Here is a 21,743-nt window from a genome sequence, read left to right on the forward strand (position 1 = left end):
TACTCACTCATTCAAGTAAAATGGAAGGAATACCATAAAGCGTGGAAGAGGTGTTTTAGAGAAGGTGATTAAACATGAAGCATAATCCATATAAAACTGTAGTTTGTTAAGTCTAGTTACTAGTCTCAGGGAAACAATCTAAACTGTGTTGGTGTGCAAAATCAGTTGAGATTTCCATAGCTTCTCACTGAATACTGCTAGAATTACTGAGTTAGCACTGAATTGTCTTCCTTTTATTTTGAAATCCAACTAAATATACCTTGTTTATTGATTACGTTATTGAAAATATAGTCCATATTTATGAAGGAAACCTTGTTTTCATCTGTCCATTAATTTGTTTCTATCCCTGAAAACTGGAGGTGTGCACTGTAACAGATCTGTTACATGAAACTTATCTCATTAAATTTATCTTTTGCAGAGAGTAACAGACCGAAGGCATTTTTTCTTCTCCCAATTATACTATGGATTGAAAGGCAGACTAGTGACTTTTATTTGCATCTGAGACACGGTCAGAACAAGAAGGTGTTACTGTGGTCTAGGACATGCTGTGAGGGGTAGAAAAGGGTTTTCTGGGCTGAAAGCTTCCCTGAGGATCTTAATTTTGTTTTCTCTCAGGCCTGTCTACAAGCAGTCCCAACTCCTCCCATGAAAGCCCCACTAAGATCACAGCAAAAGAAAGCAACATTCTGGAGATAACCGCTTAACAATTTTTCGTCACTGCTTTTTCTTATAATACTATAATGAACTACTGGTAAAACACCGGTAGCATGGAAAATTTGGCTCCAAAGTGCCGCCAACAGACCTTTGGCAGTGGGGAGCCGTGGTCAGCGAGCCAGAGCCCCGTGGGTGACTCTTCAATCCCTCTGGCCGGGGGTGAGGGGGCGCGAGCGAGGGGATCTGGGCCGGCAGCGCAGGCCTGGCCTAGGGCGGCGTCCGAGCCCCGGGGCACTGGGCCGACAGCGGCTCTCCGAGCGCGCTCCTCGCGGAGGCCATTACTTCCAGCAGTGCAAAAAGTATGCTTTCTTCGGAGGGCGGAGGTCAGGGGCCTTGCGCCGCCTCCTGGCGATGTGACCTTTAACAGGCCCTCCAGGGCCCGGGACACGCGGAGCACAGGATGCCGGAGCCGCGGTCGGGGACCACCCCGGAGCTCCTGGGCAGCCAAAGGCCGTCCATGGCGTCCTAGCTCACTGCTCACGCCCGCCGCGGGCGGTGACGGACCTCGCCCTTCCCCACCGTTCCCCTCCCCCTCCCGAGCCCGCCGCGGCTCCCCTGACACGGTCCGTACCCTCCATTCTCTGCCCCAGTATATTTAACTGGCACAACCTAACCCGCTGCTCCCTCTCGGTGACAACCCTTCACCCGGACAGACGGACCCAGCAGCCAACCATCGGTCAGAATTGGCGGGCCTCCTGCTCCCTGTAGGTGGTGGCCTCGGTGGGCGGGGCTCGGGCAGCTAGCAAGTTGAGTGGAGCCACGGCTGACGTGAGTCAACAAAGGTCACGTGAAGCGAGCGGGGCACTTCGATTGGCTGCACCAGCCGGGCGGGGAGGGGGGGTCACGGCGGCGGCGTGGGGTTCGCTGTGTGACACAATTACAACAACTTTGTGCTGGTGCCGGGGAAGTTTGTTTCTCCAACGAATTCCCCCCACATCCCTCAACCCCGCACGCTCCGGCCGTTCCCGCTGCCCCCGCCCGTGGCTGCCCCTCGCCCGCCCCCGCGATGTGACCCAACAAGCCGAGCCGCCGCCGCTGCCGACCCGGGGGCTCCGCAGCCCCAGCCGCCGCTGCCTTCACCGCCGCCGCGTTGGGATTTTTCGTCGCTGCCGCCCGCGGCGGAGGAGGAGGTGGCGATAAAGTTGGTGTGCGGGTCCCGCGCGGAGGTTGGGGGCGTCGTTGCGGGCCCCGGCCCGCGGGGGGGTGTCAGCGTCGGAGTTGTGAATTCGCTGCGTTTCCATGAAATCCAGCGGAGTGTCGCTCGCTACCGCCGCCGCTGCCGCCGCCGCTTTCGGTGATGAGGAAAAGAAAATGGCGGCGGGAAAAGCGAGCGGGGAGAGCGAGGAGGCGTCCCCGAGCCTGACAGCCGAGGAGAGAGAGGCGCTCGGCGGACTGGACAGGTATGGGTCGCCGTCACCCACCCGCCCGGTCGGCTCCGGACGGTTGGCGCCTCTCTTCGGGGAGGCCCGAGCGCGGTTCGCCTCTGGCGGCGGCGGGGCGGGCACCTGGGCTTGGCGCTCTCGGTGCCGTATCCGCCGCCGCCGCCGGGGCCTCGGGATCGGGCAGGGATGGGTAGGTAGGGTTGCCGGAGCTCTAACGAGCCGCGTGTGTGTCTCCCCACAGCCGCCTCTTCGGGTTCGTGAGGTTTCATGAAGATGGCGCCAGGACGAAGGCCCTACTGGGCAAGGTAAGGCAGCCGCGGGCTGGAGTGCGGACACCGTCTCCCCAGCCGGCGCCCTGCTCGTCCCGGGCCCCGCGGCTCGGCCGGCGCTCATTGTGGCCGCGAACTAGGGCCGAGGGGCTTCCGGAAAACTATTTTCTGCTTTTGGTCTCCCCTTACCCCCGGATCCCTCGCTTGCTCCCTTGCGAAATCGCTCTCTCCTCTCGTAGCTGGAGGAACAGAGAAGGCAGCGCTTTGGGGCCGAGCTCAAGTGGGTCGACAAAACTGCCTGTTATTCTACGGCTTTGGGGGAGTCGACCGATGATCTCTCCGAGGTGCCTGTTTAGGGTCAAAGGCTCGTAAATGTGTGCGGATTTCCCCACATTTCCGACTTACTTGCCTCCCGTGGTTTTTCTTCTTTTCCGCCAGGCAGGCTGTTCGGGAAATGTACTGCTAACCCAACGTTTGGGGTTTTCTTGTGTCCCTGCTCCCAGAAGGAAAGTTGCACGTAGTTTAGGGCGGTGAAGAGTTTGCATGGGGCTGTTGACAGGCATCTCAAGGGTTATGGTGTTTTACCTGAAGTTGGGTGACTTGTTTACTTTTTGAGTCTTTCTGCTATAGAAATCCTGCAGTTACTTATGAATGTGTTTTCTCCTTGGAGCCTCGTTTCCTGTGTTTCTCACAGGGGAGGCCGAGGGGAATTCGGGGTGCAGACTCTGTTTATTTGTGTGGAAAGTTGTTGGCACTGTCATTTAGTTAAGTAATGGCTGCTCCTATCGGCCCAAGATGGCGGGACAGGGTGGGAGGAGAAAGTGAAGGGGGGGGTTTGGGGGAGGGAGGAGAGGTAAACATGGAAATAAATAGTAGCGATGAATAGGCCTCTACTTCGGAGTGTGTAGCTTGGTGGGTGATTAATAAAAATTATCCAAGATTATTTGCATCTAGCATTCTTCCACCTTTCTCAAGCTTGGAAGCCGCATTCATAAGCCTCGTAAATGCTTATCAACCTGTAGCACATTTAGTTATCCATCCGTAAGCTATTGAACAAAGGCAGCGGAGTCTCGATCTGTCTCCATCAGTTTGTCTCTTGACCAAAATCTGATCGAAATGATATTTGAATGCTCGGTTCTTAATTGGGACCGTGAAACTTGGAGTGTGCCGCGATAGGTGTTGTATCCATTAAACATTTTCTTTTCTAGATGAAATCAGTAGGTTTGCATTTGATACCTAGCATTATTCTTGCAGTTGAGAAGGAAGTTTGAAATGACTAAAGCCTTGCATTTTATTAAGTTGATTAAAAAAAAAATACGGTTATCCCGAATTTTTGTCTGCAGTTTGGAGTCACTAATTCTTTTATCTGTAATTACACTTCTGTTTTTGTTTCAAAGTAACTTAAGTGTAAGGGGTTTCGAACACAATAATGACCCAAAAGCTAAACTGAAATAATCGTCAGTAAGCTCAGTCCCTTTGATCCATAGAGAAAAGTTAAATTAAACTTTGACTATGTAGGTATTAATTGGCTTCATTAAAACTATCGCCGGAAAAATGAATAGCGACTAGCTCTGAAATGATTTAAGCATAAATGATTTAAACCTTGAAATTTCTTTTCAACCTGCGTATTTAAAGTATTTTACTTAAAAATACTTGACTACTGTCAAAGTTGTCATTTCAAAAGATTAAGCAAAATATTTAAATTTAAGAAGCATTGTATTTTGGATTGATTATCTCCGGTCTGGTAGGGGGTTGGTAAAATGGTCCGCAAATATAATACATTTGGAATAGTTTGGCCAAATCTATTGTTTTGGTTAGGGTTATGAAGAAATAAATGGGATCTGATGTTATACGTGGATAATGTGTAAAATGCTAGTTGATTTTATGTCTCAGAATGCTTGTATTTAGATGGATTCACAGTGAGTGGATCGTGCTTAACATTGTATTTCAGATTGTAATATTGAACTCTGTAGTTAGTATGCACTACTGACTTTAAATTGTAAAATAACATTTTCAAGTATTTGTGAAAATGTGCTTTACTTTCTTGATGTTTGACTGCAGTAACATAAATGAGAAACTTGGGAAGGTTCATTATATTTTGTGGCAGAATGAAGGCTTCATAAAATACTGGGTAATTTGATAAACTACTAAATATTTTGTTGAGCTAAAGGAAAAAAAAAAAAAATCTTCATTACTTTAGACCCCATGCCTGTGAGGTCCTATTTAGATCAAGACTCATTAGCCTTAACATTAAAATAAAACATTCTAGAGTATGTGCTTGCAACCGCATGCAGTTCTTGGTTGCATCTTTGTGAGCTTGAACATAACAGTGAAATGTGTAATGTAAAGCTTGATATTATATGATCTCTCACCATGAGTTTGGATTCTGAATAGAATGAATGAGCTGGAATCTTGCTATAGGAAGTATTGAAATATTTAGTTTCATCCATCTTTTGAACAGCCCTGGTAAACAGTATTTTTTTTTTGTGAAATGTTGAGCTGTGTTGGTTTCAGAATTCTTATTCCCTGAAAGTCTTAAAAATGAGAGCTGGCTTTTCTTTGTTGGGGTTGGTTCAGGCTGCTTACCTAAGGGCAGATATTGGAATTAAATAAATCACAGGACTCTTTTTAGCTATGATTTTTGTCATTACCTCATCTGGCCGTCCGCCCATCAAATTGAGTCGGCACCTTGTATAACTTTTCTTTCTGACAGAAACTTAGCTCTTACTACTTGCTTTTAACATTTATTCATATACATTATTGAATATTCTTTCAAGTTTTTAAATTAGGTTTTAAGAAAGGTTAACTCTTGACCTAAAAGATTTGGAAAGTTTAAAACATTTACTAGTAAGTATCTCTTCTTTTCCCCCGAACTTGTAGGTTCCTTTTCTAGTTGGGAGGATACTTTATCCAAACTGCTGATTTCTTTTAGTAGCTGAATGCATTTGTCAGACTAATTTATATTGGAGTCATTGAAAGAATTTCTGTTTGAATGATTTCCATTTGATATACAATGCTTGGGGGTTTGGATTAAAGAGAAATTAGTAGTACATGTATTATTTTGTAGTAGTACCTTTAAAATATCTTTAAAAGATTGTTAATAGCAAGTAGTAGCTTAATCAGAGTTCTTGAAATATAGCATGATCTTGACCAATTTTTTCTTTAATGCTGACCATCTTTTGGTATCATAATTCAAGACACTTATTTTTTTAATTACAGTGGAGTTACTGAAAAGTAATTAAGAAGTGAAACATTTTAACAGGAATTAACTATGGTGACTTAGCACATTTTAAAAAATCTTTTGGGTTATTCTTGTTTTCAGTTATTAAGGATTTGTGTTAAAATATATATTAATATATAGCATGAATATATTGATAGTGATACTACATTTGTATTTATAGTAATTATATAATGCTAAAGGGTTGGAATCTTTTGTCAAGAAACTATGCTAAAATACAGAGTTGTTCACTTTGAAGTACCTTTATATCATTTTTAAGTTTGTGTTAAATACTCTTGGGATTTTTTTTTTTTTTTGGTAATTCTTTTAATCAATAGATTATGTAGAATACCTGAAAGTAATTTCTCCCTCATTGCAAGCAGATTCTTTACCGTCTTAGCCACCAGGGAGGCCCATGGATCATTTACTATCTTAAAATGTATGTACTTTAAAAAAAATACTTCTTTTTCCTAGGAGATAATTAGCATGAAAATAGTTGGAATTTAAAATTCCGGGGGCAGTGGAAGTAGTTTAAGATCCGTTAAAGCATATATTTTCCTAAATTTGGTTTGCTTGCATGTTAGTGACTAAACTACCACTGTGGTAGTGGTCAGTTGTGTCCGACTCTTTGCGATCGTATGAACGGTAGCCCACCAGGCTCTTCTGCCCATGGGATTTCCCAGGCAAGAAGACTGGAGTGGGGTGCCATTTCCTGCTCCTGGGGATCTTCCCAACCCAGGGATTGAACCCACATTTCTAATGTTTCCTGCATTGGCGGACAGATTCTTTACCTCTAGCGCCACCTGGGAAGCCTGGTGTATATGGTAAGGGAAAATTATTAGGTCAGTTGTAGAAAGTGACTTTTTTATACTACAATATTTGGATGTTGATATTTAAAATTATATTCTATGTATATGTTTTGTTTGCTGGCGCTTTTAAAGGAATATATTCATTTCCAGCGCTAAAAGAGATGAATGTTTGGGTTACAAAAGTAACCGCAGAATAATGTCACACTTCTCTGTTTCAAAATTAGGTTTTTAATTTGATGCATCTTATAAAAGTATTTTGAAGTTTGAAAAGTTGTCTTGTAAATTATAGTCATTATTATTTACCTGGACAAAGTCTCAGGCAATTGCTATACATTTCCTAAGATTTTGATAATTTCTTGTAATAAAGCTATAGTAAGAGATTATACAAAGAGCTTGCTTATCTGGCCACACATTAGAATTGCAGGAATATATAAACTTGCACTTTAAGTTCTGAATTCTTTCCCCTCACCGGATAGCTCTTTTTGTACAATCAATTACAAATTGAAATGACATGGGAACATTTAACTGCCACCTCTGTACATTTCAGGTTGTTAAAAACTGTGTGAGAGATGAGTTTTTGTGATGTAGGTGGTAAAGTGGAATGGTGGGCCATGCACTTTGAACCAAAGTGAAGGTTCAGTGCTTGGCTAGCTACAGAGTAAAAATATCTTTTTCGGACTTGATTATATAACATTTAGTTTTTATTTATGTAATAATAGTACTATTTTGCAGATTTGAAAAAGTTTACTTTTGGTTAAGCTTACTTTGAAACTCATTGTGATGCTTTGAACTCTTTGCAATTGATGTTAATGAATTAAAACACTGTGAATTAATATTTTTGAAATGTATCCAGAGAACTAACTTATGTTACAAAGACACCACTAGATTGTCAAAGAATTGAAATGGTGGTTATTTAAGGCCCACATGTATTTATTTGTAAACTAGCTAATTAATGAAATTTAATGAATACATGATCAACAGTCTTACGTACTCATATCAAAGCCTCACATACAATTCTATCAGTTTTCTCTACTGGTTTGTAATTTGTCAACGGTAAATTAAAGCAACAAATAATTGAGTACACTGAATACAAGTCGTCTATGCAGGAAATACGGAGATAATGAAGATATCCCTTGTCTGTATTGAAAACTTACCGCTCCCTTAAAGGGTGAGGTAAGTATGAGGATGACTATCACCAAAACATCAGTGGCTGAGGGTAAGGGGAGTATCCTGAAGGTTTACGATACAGGTCAATTTAACAATTTACAAGTTAGAAAGGGTTTTTTTTTGGCCATCTTAAAAACATTGATTAGCAAGCACGCACAAAAGCAGTCATAGGAACCTGTTTGTGAAGCTTAAGGGAGTACCAGTGTCTATCAAGGACCTTGCTGGAAAGGTGCTTTGGTGGCACCTGTTACACGCAGTGTTACCAGCAGTAGACATTAGCCCCAGAATCACCCGGTCAGTGGTGGAACACAGGGCTGGATGGGACTCTTAGGCTATGTGTCCACTGTGGACAGTATTGGGATCCTGGATTTGCTGATTCTTAGGCCCGTTTATGCAAAAGTGGAGATGCCTTTGCACTGTTTCGAGCCAAGCCACATTAACTTGAATCTCATTCACTGCACTAATGAAGACTTACTTCTGACATTCCTTATGCTTCCTAACACATTCTCCTGACTGAAGTAAAGGCAGGAGAAGCATTGGCTTTATAGGGTGCTGTCCTGGCTCCTGTCTTCCTCAGGTCTCTTCTTTGTAGATTTAACTTTTCTGGACTGTGTATTCCTGATTTGGGAATTTCAAAAGTTAACTAAGAGCCCCTGGATTTTAGATTATTGGAGTTAACTTGAAAAATTTTCCAATAGTTGCTGGGTTAAAATTAATGAAAGCTCATGAGACAGCATATCCTGATATATTTCATTTTTTTTCTTGAAACATTAAATGTGAATTTATATTATATAACATTCTGTATCAGACATTTAAAACTCAATTATTTCATTAGTATTTTATAGTACATGAGTTAAATGGGGAAGGGGTGTTCATATTCGTGAGATAATTGCACAGTGGCTTCTGGGCTAGCTTGATTTACAGACACCCTTTTGCATTTATCTGGTCATTTGTTTCAACAAATTATGTACTTTGAACACCAGACCCCAGTAGAGAAAGACAAACCAGGCTCTTAGCTCCTTGTACCTGGGGACTCTTGTAATCTGCACTTTCTTTCCCTAGATAGGTAGTGCTGCAGATGGGCAGGACATTGATGGCTCCTGCAAAAACACTCCTTGCTTTCTCGGATCCCCATTTTCAGTTTACTCTTGGGGCAGTTGTAAGTTGAGTTTCAAAGTTCTACCCGCCATTGGGCCTTAGCAGAATGTCTCCTATTAATAGGATTGGGCTTGTTTCTTGATTGTGTTTATTGGAGATGGTATTTCTTGACTTCTTTATTAGCACGGCATCTTTTAATTTTGTTTAGGAACGCATGGTTTAAAGTCAGATTTTTGCTTTTAGCAGATGTTCAGACGGTCATCTGCTGTGTTTTCTCTCACTCTTTCTCATTTTGTAGTAATGCTTACCTTTGTTATGAGTTCTTAACTTGAGATCCTTGAATGAACGTTCATGGGTCAACTTTAGGAATTTTCTGACCAAGTTTTGGTAAGATATTCAAGAAGTAGTTAAATAATAATCATGTTTGTAGTACAAAACAGCCCTAGGGTGAGGAGGAGGGGAGATTTTAAACTAGATTTCTCTGCTGTTGTGATTTTGTTTTTTAACCTTAGATGTGCATTACCTTAAAAATAAGTAAGCACGCTGATAATGAGTATACCAGAATTATATTTTGACTGATTAAAGATGGGTTTTATACTGGTGTGTGTATAGTTAGAGATACCTGTGAAGTCCTTTTTGTCAGGTTGGGATACTTCTCATCTTCATGGTCCCTCAGTCAGGATAGGGGTAAGTGAAGTAGAGGTGTGTATACTGTTTGGTCCTATTTCTTTCTTTCCTCACTCTCACCCTGGTCCTGTTTCTTTGCATTTGTTTACATGGCTGTACTCTTTCTTCATTTTGATCTTTAGCATCTGTTTCATTGATGACTTTATTTTTGGGTCTAATTTGGCCCAGGATGACATTTGGGACCTAATTAAAAACTATAACCTGGAAGGGTGGGAGTAATTCCTTATTCAGAGAATTTTAGGTTTCTCAGCCAAATTATGGGCTGTTTGCCACTTCCGTAAGCTTTCACTTATTTCACTTATTTTCTCTCACTTTCTTTTATTTTATTTTATCTTTACTTCTCTACATTTCTAAAACAGTCATCATTCTGTTGTGAATGTGTCCTAGTATCTTTGTGGTTTTGTCTGTGTGGTAGTATTTTGTCTGTTATAATAAATAAAATATACTGCTACTAAGTTTATTCTCATGAAGAAGGTTGAGCTGCTTCCCTGGTGGCTCAGATGATAAAGAATCTGCCTGCAATGTGGGAGACCTGGATTCAATCCCTGGGTTGGGAAGATCCCCTGGATGAGGGCATGGCAACCCAGTTCAATATTCTTTGCTGGAGAATCCCCATGGCAAGTGTATTATATAAGATCATCTAGTTTATTTTAATTGAGAACAATGGAAGGAACCATTAGATAAAGGAATCTAAGATAAATTTATCTAAGGAATCCTATTTAGGTAAAGATAAAGGATTGTTTTCTCACTAGATCTATTGTATTGTGTTCACTAGATCTTTTTCTTTAAAAAAAAAAGAAAGAAAGGAAACAGTGTATTAGAGGAAAGTTTCAGTATTTTGAAAAGCAGAGAAAATCAACCAATCATCACCAATCATTACCCACCTTCAACAATTTTCAGCTCATAACCTGTCTTGTTCATCTGTATTTTACCCTGTGCTGCCATTATTATAAAGGAAATCTCTTAATCCATAGATATTTCAGCTTGTCTCTGAAACATAGGGCTTCCCTCATAGCTTAGTCAGAAAAGAATCTGCCTGCAATGCTGGAGACCTGAGTTCAATTCCTGGGTTGGAAAGATACGCTGGTGAAGGAAATGGCAACCTACTCCAGTATTCTTGCCTGGAGAATTCCATGGACACAAGAGCCTGGCAGGCCACAGTCCATGGGGTTGCAAGAGTCGGACATGACTAAATGACGACGACTGAAACATAGCCACAATGCCTTTATTACACATAAAAATACCTTGTTTATTTATTAATTTTTGGTTGTGCTGAGTCTTCGTTGCTGCATGCAGGCTTTTTCTAGTTGTGGTGAGCAGAGGCTACTCTTTGTTGTGGGGCATGGGCTTAAAATAACTTCTTAATATCAAGTATGATTGAGTCTTAATTTTTTTTTGCCTTATGGAAGTTAAGAATTAGTTGCTTGGGAAATAAGTAGCGAACAGATATTTAGCTGAATATATGTGAATTTGTATTATAGTATTGTGGTGGAACTCTGTAATATTAATAGATACAATACATGATAAGAGATAATTTTTTCTAAGAACTTTGTGAATCTTAGTTGTTTGAGTCTGTTTGGATAGTTTATTATTTAGGGACAATTTATTTTTAAGATAAAATAAGCATTTTAGGTTTTAGAATTTCAGGTGTCAGAATGAAAACTAGAAAAGCTTTTACTTTGCTTGATTGGTTTGTGAAATATTTGTTAAACTGCTGTGAGTGAGGGACTCTCCCAAGTCCTGGGGCAACAAGTAAGACGGCCTCTGTCCCTGTAGTCTGTGGAGAGAGATGGGCAGAGTGACTATTTGATATTGTAAGTGCCGTAATCAAGGTGTGTATGTAGTGTTCTTTGAGCTCTCAAATGATGGCGCAATTAAACATTTAAAACTTTTGATCCTCGGTAATTTAAACTATCCCTACAAATTCCCAACGTTTTGGAGCAGTTAGTTTAGGCTGGAGAAGTGGGTAAGAGAAACTGCACAAAGATGTAACATTTTGGTCTTGGTTATCAAACGTGAATAGAATTTGAGCAAGAGGAATAAGAGGGCAGAGAGTTAGAGGTATAAAGTTGAATGGTGTTTGGGGAATTGTGAATAATTTAGTGTGGACTCAGAGAGATTAAGGTTGTCCTAGTGGGATAGGTGATTGCAGCCATGAAATTAAAAGATGCTTACTCGGAAGGAAAATTATGACCAACCTAGATAGCATATTGAAAAGCAGAAACATTACTTTGCCGACTAAGGTCCGTCTAGTCAAGGCTATGGTTTTTCCTGTGGTCATGTATGGATGCGAGAGTTGGACTGTGAAGAAAGCTGAGCGGTGAAGAGTTGCTGCTTTTGAACTGTGGTGTTGGAGAAGACTTGAGAGTCCCTTGGACTGCAAGGAGATCCAACCAGTCCATCCTAAAGGAGATCAGTCCTGGGTGGTGTTTGGAAGGACTGATGCTAAAGCTGAAACTCCAGTACTTTGGCCACCTCATGCGAAGAGTTGACTCGTTGGAAAAGACTCTTGATGCTGGGAGGGATTGGGGGCAGGAGGAGAAGGGGACGACAGAGGATGAGATGGCTGGATAGCATCACCGACTCAGTGGACATGAGTTTGAGTGAACTCCGTGAGTTGGTGATGGACAGGGAGGCCTGTTTGCTGCGATTCATGGGGTCACAAAGAGTCGGACATGACTGAGCAACTGAACTGAGTGGGATAGTTCAGTTCAGGAGGTAATTGAGCATGTGGCCCCCATCACTGTAGATCATAGGAAGTTTTGAGGAGTCACTGAACTCAACTCTCTAATCAGGGGAAGTGAAGTGACATGACCAGGATATTATTGACTCCAGAGAGAGGGATAAAGTGGAGAGGAAAGGAATCCAGTTGTTAAATACTGATGGATAGATAAGACTACATGAATTTTAGAATATAATTTTGTTGCTACTTATTAGATGTATGATCTTTGGGCAAATTATTTCATCTTTCAGAGGCTCGATTTTCTTATCCGTAAAATGGAAGTGGTAATAGGTTTCTGTCAGGCTATAGCATTTTAGGGAGAAAAGAGATGTAAAGTGCGTGGCAGTAGGCCTGCTGTGGAAGGCTCAGCACAAGACGATGTTACCGCCTCGGAAAAGACAATTGTTAAAGCGAGTCTATAGTTTAGGAATGGGTTTGAGGGTACAGAGGCAGATTTGAAATCTCTTGAAAACACTCTTCCTTGACTTTCCTAACATCTGACTACTTTGGCTTTCTGCATCTCAGTCTCCTTTGCAAGGAAATTCTGTTCTAGATCTTTACTCTGTCTGCTCCCAACTTGTATGTATGCTTGACCGAACTTGATTACTTTACCTGGTATCTTGAAGACATCTTAAACTGAACATATGCAAGCTGAATTTATCTTTGGTTTTGATGTTCCCTGTCTTAATAAGTGGCACTTATCATTTCCCTTGCCAGAAACCTTAGAGCTGTTTTTAACTCCTTTTTTTTCTTAGCAAGTCCTGATAGTCAGCAAATCTTGACATTTCTACATCTTAAATTTCAAATCTGTTTTTCTCCATCCTCAATGCCACCATTCTAATTGCAGCCATGGTCCGATCTTTGACTTCTGAAATACTTGCATGCAGATTTTTTTGAATAGATATACTTGGAATTGTGCAAAATTGTAAAGTTACATAGAGGAAGTTGCAGTAAAAAGAGAATCTCTCTCCCACACCATCTCTGGGTTAGATATTTCTTATTCTCAGGCAGCCACTGATAAAAGCTTTGTTGGGTAACTTCATATTTCAACACGCACAAGTATATTCTATTATATATCTTTTTCCCACACAAATGCTGCTGCTGCTGCTGCTAAGTCGCTTCAGTTGTGTCCGACTTTGCGCGACCCCATAGATGGCAGCCCACCAGGCTCCCGGTCTCTGGGATTCTCCAGGCAAATGAGACCATACTATATTCAAGTTGTTAAAATGCTTTGTTAGTTTTGCTGCTTGCCATATGAAAATATTACTTGTTTTTATATTGAGTTGTCTTGGACTTGAGAGTTCTCTCATTCAAATAGTGAGATGTTGGTCAGGAGGTTGGTTTGGTTGATTAAGTTACTTTGAAGCCCTGTTACTACTTTTATATGTGGTATAAAAGGTAGAAATTCTTCAACATGCAAAAGTTTTAATTGAAAGTATGTTCACATGTCTTTTTCCTACGATAGAAGTTGCTTAATTTTATATGCTGTGAACTCAGTTGAAGTAATTGGCAAAATTTGCCTTCATATTTTGATTTTATTGGTACAACTGATTTAATTTACTCCCTGAATGTTTAAAGAAGTAGCCATAGTTTATACCACTTAATATCTTATATTTGCAGGAGTCGCTCACCTTCTTGACTTATTCTTGGTTTTTATTATAGAAAAAGAAAAATAGGTAAACTTGTATTCTTGATTAGTCACAAACAGTACAGGGCTTAGTGTGTTATGGGCCTCCCTGGTGGCTCAGACGGTAAAGAATCTGCTTGCAATGCAGGAGATAACAGGTTCCATCCCTGGGTCAGGAAGATCTGGAGAAGGGAATGGCAACCCACTCCAGTGTTCTTGCCTGGAGAATCCCATGGACAGAGGAGCCTGACTGTCCATGGGGTTGCATAGAGTCGGACATGACTGGGCAATTAACACTACTAGTATGTTATTTTATGTAGTCACTCAGTCATGTCGAACTCTTTGTGACCTCACAGACTGTAGCCCGCCAGGCTCCTCTGTCCGTGGAATTCTTCAGGCAAGAATACTGGAGTGGGTTGACATTCCCTTCTCCAGGGGATCATCCTGGCCCATGGATCAAACCCAGGTCTCCTGCATTGCAGGCAGATTTTTTACTGTCTGAGCCACTAGGGAAGCTCTCTAGTGTGTTACTAATTTGTAGCAGGATACCTTTGTTTTCATTATATATTGACTGGTGGTGGAGTTGGAATGGTGGTACTTTAGGTTTTTGAGGTTATTAACCATTTGAGGGCCAGTGTAGCTGTAGAGATTTTGTATATGATTTTGGAGAGTGTATGGTTTCCTTTAAGCCCAACTGTGGACTCCATTGTTTTCAGCTATTTAGTTTTCTCTATTCTTGGGTAGAAGTGTTAACAATAAGAGTGTGCTGAGAAGATAGAAAAGCTTTAATACCAGTGGATTGGTTAGGCTTAGATGCCATGGTTTGTATCACACGCTTCTGTGGTGTTCCATGATCACTGCCATATTCTGTCACATTCTCCTCTACTGATTACAAGGGTGCTAGGGGAAGATTGTGAATTGATCCCTAGAGAACTTATTGCTCTAACTGGAAAAATCTTTGTAAGCACATGCTCCCTTAACATAGTTAATAGGCCTTAGAATTGTTTCTCAGCCTGGGTGTTCAAAATACTGGCTTGATTGGGAGGCTGTGTGATATACTGGAAAGAACAGTGGATCAGAAAACTGAAGACCAGTGTTTGAGTCTGCTGCCTACTTTGTCAACTTGCTTAATTTTTATGGTCCCCAGTTTAGCCGTCGGTTAAGATGAAGGGCTACAGATTAAGAATTTCCAAAGTGACTGTCTAGCATCAGAATTCTAGGTGGTGGTTCATTTGAATTTTTAGGATTGATTCAATTTTGGAGATGTTAATCCAAAAGAAGGGCACAATGGAACTTTGTTCTGGATTGTAATTTTCTTTGATTGCAGCCTCAAGCTTTCAAGACCAGAAATGAATGCAGGCACATAATGTAACTGAGAATTGTATGTTTTGGTTAGTCTAATATGATAAATTATTCAGTTAGTCTTTGATTGATTTGAAAGTTAGCCTTATTTATTAATGGTGTTTTGACTTCTCCAAACTACTACTTTTTTATAGTTGGAATTATTTATTAGGTCAAATCTGATGTTTCTAATTCTAGAATATGGGTATAATTACTGTGTGTTTACCTGTTTATTAGGAACTCATGACAGGGCTAAATGAATTGTCAGACATGAATTGATAAGAAATGTCACAGTAAATATGTACTATTAGGTAGAGACATTTGGGTGTTAAAGATAGTAAGGCCCCTCAGTTTCCGTAAACGTAGCAAGAATTGGCTTTAATTGAGGAACTTTCCAGACTATTGAATGTGAACTTTTATTGTTGAATTTGGCTCTGTGTGTGTATATGTATGAGTATATTGTGATTATATGTTTACTCTAAGCTTGTTAATCAAAAAGATAGGTCTGGAGTTTGTACCTTAGGTTCAGAGTATAACTCTTAAGGAGAAACTTTTTCTGTAACACTTTTTCAAAGTGTTTATCTATAAATGGATACATAAGTGGGTCTTCTGTCATTGAAGATATTCAAGTTTGCTCATTGACACTACTTGGCTAGGATGTTGTAGACAGCATTCAGACATCAAAGGATAATATTTACTGTTATCCGTAAAGATGATTCAACCCTTAGTCAGGATTCTGTGAAAAGAAGTAGCTGGATCCTGAACATTTGTTTTGTTGGATTTGGTTGTCCTTACAGAAGTGGACAATACCATGATTGATTCATAATCGAGTGTATGTATTTCTGTAAATGGCAATTTTTTTCTATTTACTTTATAAAAATTGACTTTATTTAGAAACAATTGTAGATTCACATGCACTTGTCAGTAATAAGAAATCTAGTACAATGTCATGACCAGGATATTGACATTGAGATAGTCAAGATACAAGCCTGTTTATCTCAAGTATCCATCATGTTGTCCTTTAGAGCCATATTCACCCACCCCACCCCCACCCCCAGTTTCTAACCCCTGGCAAGCACTGATCTATTCTGTTGCTATAATTTTGTCATTGAAAAAAAGTTATATAGGTGGGATCAGCGTATGTATCGAATAGTTTGTTCCGTGTTATTGATGTACCATGGTTTCCTTAACCATTTACTTGTTGAAGGATTCTTTGAGTAATTTTTAGTCTGTGGCTATTGTAAATAAAGTTGCTGTGAACATTTTTGTACAGGTGTTTTTGTGAGCCTAAGTTTTTCTGGAATAAATGTCCAAGAGTGCAGTTGCTGCTGGTTGCTTGTTTAGTCTTATAAAAAACTGCCAAATTGTTTTCCAGAGCAGCTCTACCATTTTACATTCCCATCAGCAGTTCCCACCAGTGTTCTAGCTTTGTTGCACCCTTCCCAGGATTTGGTGTTATTATTGTTTTTATTTTCCATATTCTGATAGCTGTGAAGTGATAGCTCATGGTGGTTTTAATTTGCATTTCTCCAAAGGCTAGTGATGTTGAATGTCTTTCATGTCCTTATTTTCCTTCTGTATTCAGAAGGAAATAGTCACCTCTGTGGTGAAATGTCTGTTCATGTCTTTTAGATTATTGATTTGAGACCTTTCTTTTTCTCTGATGTACAAATTTAGTACTATATATTTTCATTTCTGCACTGCTTTAGTTGTGTCCCACATATTCTCGTATTTTCATTCAGTTCTATGGGTTTTTAAATTTCCTCTTCAGTCCTTGGAATATTTAGTATGCTTCCCTGGTGGCTCAGACGGTAAAGCGTCTGCCTGGAATGTGGGAGCCCCGGGTTCGATTCCTGGGTTGGGAAGATCCCCTGGAGAAGGAAATGGCAATCCACTCCAGTACTCTTGCCTGGAAAATCCCATGGACGGAGGAGCGTGATAGGCTGCAGTCCATGGGGTTGCAAAGAGTCGGACACGACTTCACTTTCACTTTCAGTGTGTTACTCAGCTTCTGAGTATTTGGAGATTTTCCTGTTTTTACTGTCACTGATTTTTAGTTTTACTGTCAGTGACTTTTTAGCTTGATTCTGTATAATATTCATTCTCTTAGTTGACATGTGTTTCATGACCCAGGTTGTGGTCTCTCTTGATGACCGTTCCCATGTGTGCTTGAAATGAATGTGTATTCTGTTGGATGGAATGTTATATACATGAGAATTCGATCTTTTTGGTTGATTTTATTGTCCAGTTCTTCTATATGCTTACTAATTTTCTGTCTAATAGTTCTACCAATTAATGAGAGTGTGGTATTTCTATATTTCCAACTATAATTGTGGATTTGTCTGTTTTTCCTTTTATCAGTTTTTGCTTCATTTTCTTTGAGGCTCTGTCATTTGATGTGTACATAAGTTTGTCATATCTTCTGGTGGGTTGTTCCTTTTATCATTATGTAGTATCTCTTTTGCTCTTGCTAAAATGGCTAGTAATTTTATTTCTGCTTAAGTCTACTTTATTGATAATAATATTGCCACTCTTGCTTTAAAAAAAAAAAATCAGTATTTACATGTATGTCTGTTTCCATACTTTAACTTTACCTGTTGTATTTAAGGTGAATTTTTTTGGGGGGGAAGTACAATGTATTGTTAGATCATTTAAAAAAAAAACACTCTTCCGGTCTCTTTTAATTGGTATAGACTGTTTATACTTAAGGTAACTGTTGATATATTAGAACTTCAAGTCTGCTAGTACTGTGGCTTGTTCCTCTTTCTGGTTTCTTTCATTCTTGCTTCTTTCCTCCTTGTGGGTTATCTGGATATATATTTTTTTATTCCATCTTGATTTGTAGTGTTTTTAAGTGTATCTCTTTGTATAGACTTCTTAGTGGCGATTCTCAGTACTGGAATATTCATATGTAATTTATCGCTATCTTCTGTTGTGGATGTTTTACTACTTCCAGTGAAGTGCAGACCTTAACTTCCATTTAGGCCCTTTTGTCTGCCCTCTTATGAAATGTAATTTTCTAAAGTGTTTTCTGTTAGTAACATTGAACATCACACCAGATGGTGTGATAAATTTTGCTTCAACCAGCAAATATGATTTATGAAACTCATGCATTGTATAATATTCTTATTATACTTACTCATGATCTTATATATTCCAATGTTCTTTTTTCCTTTCTGAAGTCCCAGCCTTCTGCTTTCATTTCCTTTCTATTTAGAGAACTTTTCAAGTCATTTTTTCAGGATAACTTTATTTCCCTTCATTCCTGAAGGATATTTTTGCTGTATATAGAATTCACAATGTACCGTTCTTTTTCTTATAGCCGTGAAAAAGGTGCTATTTTCTTCTGTTCTCTGTGGTTTCAAATCAGAAATTTGTTGTCATTAGAATCTGTGTTCCCCTGTAATTAATTTATTGTTTTTTTCTGGCTGCTTTCAAGAATTTTCCTTTGATTTAGTTTTCAGAAATTAAGTTGCGATGTATCTTGGTGTGGATGTCTTTAGTTTTATTTATCTTGGTGTGGGTTTCTTACATTGAGTTAATGTGTTTCACCACAGCTTGGAATTTTTTAGACATTATATTTTAGAATACTTTTAAAATCCCACCTTCTCTTCTTCTGGGACTCTGATAAGAATTTTAGCGCTTCTGTTTTTGGGTCCCTGTAACTCTGTCCTCCACCCCCAGTTCCCCAGTCTGTTTCCGCTTTTAGGTTGCCTAAATTCTATTGATCTGTTTGCTGTCTCTGTTGTCTGACACTTCTGTTTAGCCTGTCCAGAGAATTTTTATTTTGAGTATTAAATTTTTTAGTTTTGTAATTTCCACTTGGTTCTTTTAAAACAACTTTCCTGAGACTTAGCATTTTCTAATTTGTTTCAAGAGCAGTTAAAATAGCTTGTTAAAGCTTTTATGTTGACTGAAACCTTGGTCAGACTTATGATGCAAGGCAGGACTGGATTCACCATAATTGACTCCCGCTCCCCAGAGGTGAAAAGCTATTGGGCAAATTTGGTTGTATCTACTCAAACCACCCATAAACTCACCATTCCAAATAACTTAACTTTCCTGCATAGTCGGGCACCAAGGTGCCAACATTAGTGAGATCCGCCACATCAAAATTGCCAACTCAATGGAAGGCTCTTCTGGTAGGCAGGTTACTGTCACTGGTTCTGTTGCCAGTATTGGTCTGGCCCAGTATCTAGTCAGTGCCAGGCTTTCTTCTGCGAACAGCATGGGGTGCAGCTGGAACGGTGTAGGTTTACTTGTAACTCTTTCTGCTGTTTTCCCATGATCCAGCTGTGTAATTTCCAGTCAGTGATTCCAAGTTTTAGATACGTTGTAAGTGTTCAATTTCTGCACAACTTTATCATCCGCTACTAATTTAAAAATCATTCTCTGTTAAGCTAATAATGCTGGAATCCATATTTAGTTTTATAAGCTTTTCCCTATTTTTAGTTTTGTTTGGGGGTTTTGGCTTAGGAGTTTTATCCCTGTTAGTCGATAAGAAATGTAAGAGTGAAATGTTAATAAACTTCAGTGTAGTTGTGTTAATGTCAAGAGTTTAAAAATTAAAAAATGGATTGGTTAAACAAGATCTTTGTCAGATAGTTTATCAAAAACGTGGTTCATCTCAGTGTTGAATCTGTTGATTGTTTTCTCTCATTCACTTCATAGTTTTCTGGTTTTTGGTATGGTGGGTGATTTTCAGCTGTGTCCTGGACATATGTGATATCACTTTATGAGAATTCTAGATTGCATTCTATTTTTATAATAGGTAAAAATCTTTGTTGAGCTGTAATGCCAGGACTGGGTGGCTATGTAGATTCAGCTTCTGACTGGGCCCTACTGACAACCACCCTGGGAAAAGTAAAGCAGTGAATCATACTGGCTTGGTATAGACTGATGGGATGCAAGTTCAAACAGCTGCCTTCACTGATAATCTTCCTGACAAAAGTTGGGCACCAGTTTACACCACTTTGTTGCCTCTGAGTATGGGGGGTATAAGAACAGCTTCCTGATGAGTCATGCTTCTCAGCAAGAGAGAAGTAGTGGAGGGCTAATTCACAGCACTCTGATGCTATGATGGAGTGTAAACTCCCCACTTGGTACCACTTCCCCTGAGTTGATGCCAAGTGGTGGTGGGAGCTCATTTCCCTCTGGGCACCTCTGGCCAACCCAGAGAATGGGTGAAGTGGATTATTGGCTGCGTCATCTCTTGACTTCTGCATCCAGTCTCACTGCTGGTTGGGTGTGACTCCAGGGATGAGGAGAGGGTGGACTGCTGAATGGCTCCAACTCAACACTTTGTTCAGTCTCGATTCCAGATAGAGTGCTGGTTCAGTTCTTATCTGCTTCTTGCTGATACCAGGTGTGTGTGTGTATTCCAATGTAGGGGTGACTAATCCTGCCTTGTGCACACAGCTTTTTGGGTGGTGGTTTCAGCAGCCCAGCTTGCCGTTGACCCCACTGACACTACCTTAAATGGATGAACCTGAGCACCATTGGGTGTGAAAAAAGATAAGCTCTCTTTCAGTTTTGCTGTAACCCAGCACAGGAGTATTGGCGCCACCCCTCTGGTTCTGCAGGGCCTGGAAGATCTGCTGCTGCTTTCCTCATCCATACCATCTTGGCAGGGGATCTGGAGCACCCCTGTGTGAGGGATAGAAGATCAACTGCCTGTTCTGATCTGCCAACACTATCCTAGTAGGGGACTTGGATTGACACCACCTGCTCCCCAGTCTGGCTGAGAGGAAGAGAGTGTGGAAGATTAGCTGCATGCTTGACGTCACTGAAACTGAAGGGTTTGCATGGAGGGTTTTCCATTGGGGTTTGGGTGGAGTATGGTGGGTATTGCGGAAAAGATTTCTTTGGGTTAGGAGGAAAAAGCCTTTCTTGGGGCTTATTTGCCTGAGACTTATGATGGTGAAGCAGCATCCTGAGCTGGAAATAAGGGAGGCAGTAGAACCCAGGGAGCTTAACTGCCTTGTCATTCCTCAAGTTTTGATGTCTCTAAGAAGTCCACTGCCTTTTCCTCATCTTTCAGATAACTTCTATCTTTGGCCAGTATCTCCTATATCTCCTATCTACATCCAGGATTTTTTTAGTTCTAAGAGGGTGTACCTGAGAGGACAGAAGTTACTCCATTTTGGTGGTGTTTCAAGTCCTCCATTGACTTTTATGGTAATTGAAGTTTGGATTGTGAAAATTTGTATCTCAAGATACTCTATCATATGAAGTAAGTGTTTAAAAAATCTAATTTATAGGTAAATCTTTAATTTGACAATATCAATCATAACATGTTTGATCATAACATATTTGCATTACAAAGTTGTTTCCTTGTATCAGGGCTTGACCTATAGCTGTTACTATTTTGGGGACAAGGTTTAAATAACTACAGTGCTTGCTTTTGACCCAAATGGTTTCTGTTACACTCTTTAAAGAAAGCATATATTTAGATGTATAGCAAGAAATGGAAAGATAAGCTGGATTATAGCAGAATGTTACTGTTTTGGTTTGCCATCAAACAGCAGTTAACTCTTTAGATTCCCAAGACAAATATACAAATAGAACATTCTACTTCACTTGCCATTTTAAGGCCAGCAGAACAACATAATCTTTTCCAAATTTGAAAACACTTAAAACAGACAACATGATTGAGAAGTTTTTAGTAGGAGAGAGGTGGTATAGAATTTTTTTTATCAGGGAGCAACCAG

General features: G+C 40.3%; 1 protein-coding gene across 9 annotated transcripts in view; it reads left to right on the top strand.

Annotated features, from left to right (window-relative positions):
- Positions 1-1,569: 1,569 nt before the first annotated feature.
- Positions 1,570-21,743, top strand: part of KDM6A (lysine demethylase 6A) — a 181,131-nt gene continuing 160,957 nt past the window's right edge. For 4 of the 9 annotated variants that reach the window (XM_018043764.1, XM_018043765.1, XM_018043766.1 and 1 more), the window contains exons 1-2: positions 1,572-2,114; positions 2,338-2,401. In XM_018043764.1, the coding sequence (XP_017899253.1) occupies positions 1,954-2,114; positions 2,338-2,401 (225 nt within the window). In that variant the 5' untranslated portion in view covers positions 1,572-1,953. Of the gene's footprint in view, positions 2,115-2,337; positions 2,402-21,743 lie in introns of all 9 variants that reach the window. The other 5 variants (XM_018043767.1, XM_018043769.1, XM_018043770.1 and 2 more) reach the window with 2 other exon arrangements.

Source organism: Capra hircus, assembly GCF_001704415.2.
Source record: "Capra hircus breed San Clemente chromosome X unlocalized genomic scaffold, ASM170441v1, whole genome shotgun sequence".
NCBI lineage: Eukaryota > Metazoa > Chordata > Mammalia > Artiodactyla > Bovidae > Capra > Capra hircus.